Genomic DNA, 9,546 nt, shown 5'->3' with positions numbered 1-9,546 from the left:
ATTAAATCTAAAATTTTCTGGAGTCTAGTAACAGTTCTGACCAGAGATGTCTATCAAAATCATCATCGTACAAAATCATTACTGTAAATACACAATGCACTAATTGGGAAGCTTCATATTAAATCTTAAATTTTCTGGAGTCTAGAAACAGTTCTGACCAGAGATGTTCAATGTTCTATTGTATGCTGGGGAAATCCCTTCCGTGCCAGGCTTTCTACAATGGAAAAGAATCCCTGTGTATCGTTTTCGCCTTTCAAGTTTAGCAAATGAATGGTGTAATGCAATGAGTGTCATATATAAGAATCCATCGGCTTTGAGCTAGATGATACACTGTCGCTCAGTTCCCGGCCCTTAGTTTCAAATGGGAAAAACATTACACATATTCCTGAGAGAAGAATTACAACCTCAAACAGCAGAATGGATGATGTTTGATGACACCCGTGTACCAAAGCTACAGCCACAAGAGGACATGCCATCCCACCGATTCTTCCCATTGCGCTTGCAACTCCAACACCAGTTGTTCGGACAGATGTTGGATATATCTACAGTTAAAGACAAAAGTCATAAGGATTAAATACTTGGTAGTAGACATAAATTTCTAAGCAAACTTTCATGGAAAATCACAGAACTCCAATCTTCAAACAAGGTCTACACAAACCCTTTTCCTGAGCTGCAGGGTTTTTTAAGATGCTTTCCATCATAAGAAAAGGATAATTTTTTACACAATTTACCTCGGGAGCATATATGTAGACTATTGTGAAGGTTCCCGTGATGCATATACGAGCTCCAAAAAGAAGGGCAGTGGTCAAGCCTTCAGGCTGATGGACTAGCAATGGTAGTAGAAAAATGCAGCACAGGAAGAACATGCCTGACATTGAAAGCTTACGACCAAGTCTATCCACCGTGGCAGCAGATATGATGAGCCCAGGTAACTCTTCATTACAACCCAAATTTAAAAGTCAATTCACATCTTTTAGCAGTGAGAAACTAATTTTCACTGCATAATCAAATTATGTTCAATACTAAAACTAGTAGACAGATTTACCTGCAAAACTCGCAATGAAAATATTTCTGTAGTTGATATCCTGAGATGCGACTGACTGTACTTCATTTGGCACACATTGGCTATGTGCGTTTAACTCAGACGTCAGAAGCACTAGGCCGTAATATGAAAAAGCATTCCCAAAGAATACTACCCATAAAAGCAAGGTAGACTTGACTAAGTTTGGGGAGAGAAGCGCTAACAGTGAAGAGATGCCCCCCATATTTGATTCCATCGGCTTGGGAGTCACCTCTTCATTTGTCCCTGGAGAGATTAACTTTGTATCCTCCGAAGGACTACTCTTTTCGGATAACTCTACAGTTAGATCTGAAACAAGAATTCCAGAAGGGAGTTTTGTACCATTCAGTCTTGCTACTTTCTCCAATATAGTGATTGCCTCAGTTGTTCTACCTTTTAAACATAGATACCTTGGTGATTCAGGTACTACCCAATAAAATACAAGAAGTAGCGAAGAAGGGAACGCAGATAATGCAAGTAGCCACCTCCAACCTAGTGTTGGCATGACAAACTGCAAAAAATAGAAGAAGATGTAAGGCAATCAATGTTGTATTATTATTTTTCTATTTTTATAAGAATAAATCAATGTTGTATACTTGTCACACATACCAGCATTACAAACCTAAAAAAAGAAAATATAGTTGCACTCCATTTTTAACTATGCATCTGAATTTAATGAAAGGATCTGCTAAAAAACTTGTAACCCAACTAGCTATTCACTAAAAGGATATAAGAAGTATACAACCGGATGAGAGTCATCCAAAGTTTGGGAAATGACCATGGAAGATAGAACGCATTATTTCATATTATGATTTCTTCCAAAGTCTTTTACTCAGTATTCGTTTTCTTGCAGTCACATTTTGACACATTCAAATGACATCTTCTTCCCTGCCTATATGTTCAGATAGAATTGCAACCCTTCTGCTGGCTATATAATGATTAATCAGGAAAAATTTAAATATTCCTTTTCCCAAGAGTCGGATGACAAAAGTTTTTGAGGGATTGGATCCCTCATGCAAGATATTGAGTGTCAAGTTTAATGTTTTTAGGTCTAGAACAGAATGTAATATAATTGGTGTAATTGCTCAACCATCAAATAGCATAGTCAAAAGCATACCCATGCAAGTGAAGCCTCGAGAATTGTTCCAAGAGTCCAAAAAGCTGAAAAGACAACCATCCAGGTGCCTCTGCTAGGAGCAGGAATGAACTCAAGAAACCAGGATGACAGTACTGGTCCACCTCCCAAGCCAACACCAACCAAACAACGGAAAATGAGCAAGGATGTAAAATTAGGGGAAAAAGCACTCAGAAAACCAGCACTAGATGTAATCATGGCTGTAATGAGGAATCCTTTCCTGAAGGACCAGACATAAGAACCAGTGGAGTTGCTTAGTAGGAAACTAGGAGCAATCAAAATCACAGTAAACTCTACAACAGGGAAAGAGTTCAGATGCAGGATAGCAACACTAAAAGAGTAGAAGTGTGACAGAGACACTACATATACCAAAGACAAGGAGTATTCATCAGTAGTTCAGTACTAGAAAATGTCAGCAGTTCTGAGAAATATTTAAAAGATTACCAGTTATGTTTCTGAAGATCTCAGTTGTATTTCTTTCTTTGACATCAGATCTTGTGATCTGGGTGGCAGCCTCCTAATGCTAAATTTATCTTTAACTTTTCAAAATATACTCTTACTTTTTTTCACAAAATTTTTACAACTTTCAAGTGAAGAATTTAAACAAAAGCACATAGAAGCCTGAGTCACCGACCTCCACAGAAAGCACTTCTATCATTGTTTGTGATTAATCTAGATTTGTACCTTCATATACTCAAAAATTGGTGGTATTCTATCATTGTTTGTGATTAATCTAGATTTGTACCTTCATATACTCAAAAATTGGTGGTAGATGAAACATTCCAGGTGTTCAAACCATAGCTGGAACCATGTTGCAAAATTGAATATAGGCAATTGAAACATATTGTAAAGGCACCTCTTTTCACCCCAACATATCACACAGGGATCTAAACATTATTCAACACGCCTCGAGTAAGCAGAACAGGAAAAATGTAAGAAAGAAAAGTGCCCACCTACGGCCATAGTTATCTGAGACAATGCCCCATGAGTACGCTCCAAACAGCATTCCGGTAAACACCACACTGGTTATGAAACTCTCTTGTTTCGAAGAAAGACCCCAAGAAGACTGAACTGCTGGTCCTACAAATGAGAGTAGCATCATCTCCATTGCTTCTGAAATCCAACCCATGCCAGCATAAGCAAGCACAAGAAGTTGGAACTTTCCAAACCCCATGGAAACAAGAGCATCATCGACAGTATATTCCGGGCTTCCATCCCCCATCTACAACAACTAGATTATTTCACCTAACTAGAATCACAGAGAAAATTCTTAGTGCCATAACACATGTCATAAATCATAAGTGATATTTTATCACAATATACTAACAAAAAGTTTTACACCACATCTTCTTAGTCACTTATTCAATGGCCCTGTGAACTTGTAGGCTTGTAGCCAATACTAACAAGTAACAACCAAACCCTGACAGTATTGAGATATTGTTGATTGTATTCTCATGGACAAAGCAACTAAAAGATAACTAAATATTAATCAGACACTGAGAATTAGAATTTCTGATAGAACCTTATTATTATGGAGCTAAAGTACATATTTAATCATACTGCAAATACTTTGGAGAAAGACACCCTATTCATTCCTGAACATCAAAGTCAAACTGAATCCAAAACTTCAACCTAACACTCTGATCTTTTCTACACAGTTCTCTGAATTACAATTGCAACTTCCCTCAGTTAGTATCTTAATACTGTATATTCTGGCTCACCTTCTATCCCTTTTAACAGAAAAGTTCAATTCTTTCATAATAAATCTGAAAATATTGATCATTGCAACGCGAATATCAACAAGTAAATCCAAAAAGACGAGAACAGAAAACCCAATTCACCAAAGAACAATACAAATAGATCCAATCAAATCCCAAATTGCTGGAACAAACATTCAAGACAAATCTCCATTGAGATCAGAAACTAACCAGGAGTTCAGAACGAAAGAAAGATCTTCTTCTCCTCGTTGTTGGAAAGAAGATTGGGGGATTAAGAAAGTAATGAAACTCAAAATCTTGAGGGTGAGTGGTTTCTGATGTAAATCAGCTAAACAATATTCAAGAGGGATTTTATGTTTGTTTCGTCTGATTCTGAAAAAGGTGTGGTTTTTGCGTACAAAATCAAAGAGAAGGAATGGTTTAATCAGATGGTCAAAGACTAAAGCATGTTTGAAGACAGAAGACAAATTTATGTTGTGGGGTTTGACGGCTTCTTCGGCTTCCCGCTTCCTTGTTGTTACCCAACTCTCTTTTCATTGCTCCTTTGACTTTTCTTTACTACCATCCTTGCGTTTTATCCCCAAGGATAAGTCTTCATTTTAATTCTCCTTTTTATCTTTAGATAAAACACGGGTAATTGAATCTGAGATTCTGATTGCAATAAGCCACTAGAGTACATTCTAAAATACTATCAGGAGATCACGAGTCTCTATTATCAAATAGAGTGCTACTGCTGACCCTATTTTTTTTAGAATGATAGGAAATTGTATTCCAATGGCAATCACAGCCTACTTTGTTATGTCACGCAGGAACAAAAACGCTCCGGTACAAGAACTTAAGAGTTCAAATCCAAACAATACAACCAAAAAATAACGAAATATACTAAAGAGACCAAGCATAAAGTCCATACAAACGGGCAATCCAAAACTACGCTAAAAAGAAAAAGCTTTAAAAACCTCTACAACTATATGACGGTAGACCAAAGCATATATACAGACGACTATAATGCATAAAGACCACATGGCCAGTGCATAGCTTTGACCACGCCAAAATAAGTTAGAGATGTCACGTCTACATAACAGTTCAAACAAGCCGGACACAAAGACGAAAAGGAAAGAGAGAATAAGAGCTCAAATGCCTAGTTTTCCAACCCACTCCATTGCAGCCCGAAGGAGCCTAATGTCACGTCCCGTTTTCGGGAGTGTCAATCGTGGGCGTCGCTGGTTATGAGAACATCAGACATAAATGAGATTGCTCCAAGATTAAAAGTGTGGGTGATATATGGCTGCTCCTTCCTAGGGGTTCAGGTAGCCCGCCCCGGTTCAGTTTGGGGAGCTTGTCGCTAGTCGGGGACTTAACGTCGAAGAAATGAGTGGGTCGCCCTACACAGGTTAGGATCTGGAGCCGATCTCTGATGAGCCCAAGGCAGGGCGAAACTAGTGCATTACCCTATTGGATAAGGCTGGTTCCATGTGGATGGAGCACCGCATGGACCAAGTGTGGCAGCCGAATGGCTAGGTCCGTGACAAGTGGTATTAGAGCCGCCTCAACATCGTTGTCATTGTGTCGCCAAGCGCTCACACGTGTCGTCGTGTCCCCAAGATACGGGGGGCTCCGCGGGGGAGTCGAGTAGGCAGGGTCGCCTCCAGGAGAGGACCGAACGAGAGGATATGTGACAAAGTTCAGGATGAGAGATCCGACGCGAAGTCATTGTTGGGCGATCTTTGGGAACTCCTTTTTGTCACTCTAGGCATCGCGGGCGTACAAGGGTTACGCGGGCCGCAAATGGGGATGCCGTGTACCAGGACGTACACCAAGTTTGGTGGGGGAGGATGTCACGACCCTTTTTCGGGAGAATCAATCGTGGACGTCGCTTGTTATAAGAACATCAGGCATAAGTGGGATTGCTCCAAGATTAAAACTGTGGGTGATATATGGCTGCTCCTTCCGAGGGGTTCAGGCATGTCGACCTGGTTTAGTTTGGGGAGCTTGTCGCTAGTCGGGGACTTAACATTGAAGAAATGAGTTGGCCGCCCTACACACAGGTTGGGGTCTGGAGCCGATCCCCTGATGAGCCCAAGGCAGGGCGAAACCAATGCATTGCCCCGTTGGATAAAGCTGGCTCCATGGGGATGGAGTGCCGCATGGACCAAGTGTGGCAGCCGAATGGCTAGGTCCGTGATAAGACCGTTTTCGGGAGTGTCAATCGTGGGCACCGCTGGTTAAATGAACATCAGGCATATGTGGGATTGCTCTAAGATAACAAGTGTGGGAGATATATGGCTGCTCATTCCGAGGGGTTCAGACAAGCTGACCCGATTAAGTTTGGGGAGCTTGTCGCTAGTCGGGGACTTAACGTCGAAGAAGGGAGTTGACCGCCCTACACGCAGGTTGGGGTCTGGAGCCGATCCCCTGATGAGCCCAAGACAGGGTGAAACCAGTGCGTTGCCCAGTTGGATAAGCCTGGCTCCATAGGGATGGAGCGCCGCATGGACCAATTGTGGCAGCCGAATGGCTATGTCCATGACAAGTGGTATCAGAGCCGCCTCAACATCGATGTCGTTGTGTCGCTAAGCGCTCCGCCCATGCCTGGTAGAGACATCCAGAAGGCGTCGTCGACTGCTGAACTAGTTCGACGACTTTCCAAAACCTCATCTTCCGACCTAGCCATTGTTGCAACCCTTAAAACCTCCTCTTCCGATTGAAATTCAGATAACTCCCCCAGCATGCAACCATACACCACTGTTGCTACGAGACCAGATCTGCCTCTGCAAGTAAATGTTGACTCCTAGCGCAAATATCAACTTTTTTTTTAGAAAAGGAAAACTGTATTTCACCAAAAAACATATTACAATTACACCAACACTACTAGTCACAGGACTATCGCAATAAGCAATAGACATAAGTCAAGAAGGCCTAATCCCGAACCAAATGAAGTCTGATTCCAGAATTAGCCGATAGCCTACTCGCCGCCAATCTCAAGAAGAGAACCGCTTCAATAGCATCACATACCAAAACCTCCGACATATTTACAAAGACAACCTCCCTATTACATTGACACCCATAAAGAATCGACATTTAAATAATCCCTAGAAATGACATGCACCATAAACATGTGCACTCACCGACATGACCAAACCCTATCTACCGATAAGCCTAAACCCTCGCTCAAGGAGGAGGGACAACCAATGAGAAAAAAGAAAACTAAACAGACTTGGGCAATCGACCCAAGCCCACCACACAACCCTAATTGACCCAACCTAGGCCCAAGAGATCCCAAGCCCACCACCACGGACCTCCGCAGACTAACCAACCCAAAAACTTATCCCTGAACCGCCGCCACGCTTTCTGCCTTCAGAGAATTCCTCCCAAAGACAATGTCAACTACCTCAATTGAGCCAGTAGTCAGACCCACAGTTGCACTATACACTGCGCAATAACATCAAGCCAACAGAATCCACCAAGATCCAACCCGAGTTGAAGAAGCAACAGGCCAAAACCATTAGCGCCTCCGCTCCCATTTTCACACCGTAGTGACGGCAACAACATCGCCGTCGGACCAAGAACCCTGAAAACCATAAAACAACCAAGCAATTTGATCGACAAACATTCAGATCAGCCACCCTCCATCGATCATCCACCCTTAACCTCCTTGCTCAGCCACTGATTGACCCAATCCCAACTCCCGTCCGGTGGCCACATCAATGAACGCGCTGCCGGACGGAAACGAAAGTTTTCTGAGAAAAACCTAAAGAAATCGGTTTTCGAGGACCACTGGGAGAGGTTTTCGAATTTAGCTATATGACTAAAGGGGTGATTGATTTGAACCATTCAACGCGAAATATCAACTTGGAAAACAGTTTTTCAAGAAAAAACCTTTGCACCATCTACTCGAATCCAACAACATTTAAAAGTCGTCGCACCCAAATCACCACACAACTCCTGATACAAGAAACTCTTATCCCAATCATTCTAGATTCATTTATTCTCCTATTTCTTGAATCAATTGAATTATTGTTATTATTTTGTAAATGTAAGTTGATACGATAGGTTTATTGTTGTAGCATGCAAAAAAACTTGTTATTGAATAAGTAAAGCAAACTAGTGACGTATCTGGTATACTTAAGGTTGGGCAGGACCCGGCCAATTTTTCACCATACTGGACACCTACATTTCGGGTCAGGTATTTTATGAAAATTTCAAGGATTGGTTGGAACCAGTTAGCGCCGGTTTTTTTCGTAAGAATATCGAGACTGGACCGACAAGAACAAAGTCGATCTTTCGGGCCATTCGGTCCATAAGTCTGTAACCTACATATTAGTACTGGAAGTTTGAAATTGAAGCTGGAAGAATAAACAAAATCGAAATCAAATAATCATAGCCAACAATCGATTGAACACGTACCAGAAAAGTAAATAGGGAATCGCAAGAATGATGAAGAATGACCCTTCACCGGCGGCTTCGTTGTTCGCACTTTGCATAAAGTAAGTTCTCGTTGGCCGTCGCCGCCCTCAGTTCTCCAATTCTTTCTCTATGTTCTCTAATGTGCGACTGCAAGCTGCGAAAGAAAAGGTAGTTTTATTTTAAGGGTTTTTTCTACTATAATCAGCTAGAAACGATCATAGAGTAAGTTTGTATAATAGAAAATCTAACCCAATATCATAAATACACTTATATTTTGGGCTTTCGGGCTTTCGGGCTTTTTGCCACGCAAAATTCAAAAGCCCAGGACTAGACTGGAAATAGTAAGGACCGGAAATACTATTTTCATCTATTGAATACTCTTTCATTTTTCCGGCCTAAACTAAAAATATCAGAATTTTTTATCCCTCCTCTCTCTTTTTTATTTATCATGATTGATATTTATGAGATTTGAATTCAGTATGTAATTAAGTCACATTAAGTTTGGTCTAACTCTAATAATGGTGACTAATAGAGGTTGGCTACTTACCTAATTGATCTATCCCCACAATGATAAAGTTATCTGATATATATTATGGGCGTGGGTTGTGAGTCTACCGGCTAGATAAACTAGATTTAAACTCTATTAATATATACTTCTTTGTTTGATGAGATAAACAACTCATATACTTAAACTACTATGTTATGAGTCGAACTTACAATGATAGTTCTAAATTGGAGTAGGTGCAAGGTGCTACAAATCCTATAATGTAGTAGTAATGATAGTAGAGGAGCTAGAGTGCTCATGTGCTACAAGGCTATATGTACCGTACAAATATAGCACACATGCACACTAAAATAATTGTGAACCCATTGCATGTACATCATAATCATGTTTAAAGCTTGCCACATAGTTATAGTGCTAGATTGTAACACACTAGTGTTAATTATTGTAGATTAATAATATCACTTTTAGTGTGCTACAAATAGCACCAACTGTTTGAGATCACTAAATCAAATGGTGCTAGGCCATTTATTTTTCAAGGATAGAAATCTGTTTTTTCTTTTTCCAACTTTTAGCTCATTTCTTCTATAAGTATTGAATCAGTGTCTCACTATCTCGGTGCATAGAAGATTAGAAGTAACGATAAATATAACTTTGATTTATACGAAAACTATGCTAAAGAATTGAAGTTACTTTTTACCAAGTCTAATATTATTATTGTTTTTTT

The 9,546-nt window shown here is 40.4% G+C and overlaps 1 protein-coding gene across 3 annotated transcripts; it reads right to left on the bottom strand.

Moving 5' to 3' along the window:
- On the bottom strand, nt 1-4,355 carry LOC126798137 (organic cation/carnitine transporter 7). Of its 3 annotated transcripts, XM_050524982.1 has the most exons (6): nt 4,124-4,355; nt 3,149-3,444; nt 2,178-2,415; nt 1,046-1,571; nt 732-934; nt 1-542 (listed from the first exon to the last, which is right to left on the bottom strand). In XM_050524982.1, exons 2-6 carry the CDS (start codon nt 3,415-3,417, stop codon nt 291-293), a joined length of 1,488 nt encoding a protein of 495 aa, XP_050380939.1. In that variant the 5' UTR covers nt 3,418-3,444; nt 4,124-4,355; the 3' UTR covers nt 1-290. The 3 variants fall into 3 exon arrangements, with proteins under 3 accessions (XP_050380939.1, XP_050380941.1, XP_050380942.1); XM_050524984.1 differs by lacking the exon at nt 4,124-4,355 and having other exon boundaries at nt 2,178-2,879; nt 2,941-3,287; XM_050524985.1 differs by lacking the exon at nt 4,124-4,355 and having other exon boundaries at nt 2,941-3,287.
- Nucleotides 4,356-9,546: the final 5,191 nt, after the last annotated feature.

Source organism: Argentina anserina, chromosome 6 (genome assembly GCF_933775445.1).
Source record: "Argentina anserina chromosome 6, drPotAnse1.1, whole genome shotgun sequence".
NCBI lineage: Eukaryota > Viridiplantae > Streptophyta > Magnoliopsida > Rosales > Rosaceae > Argentina > Argentina anserina.
Note: the sequence above shows the minus strand (reverse complement) of the source record. Positions and strands in the feature narration are given on the sequence as shown.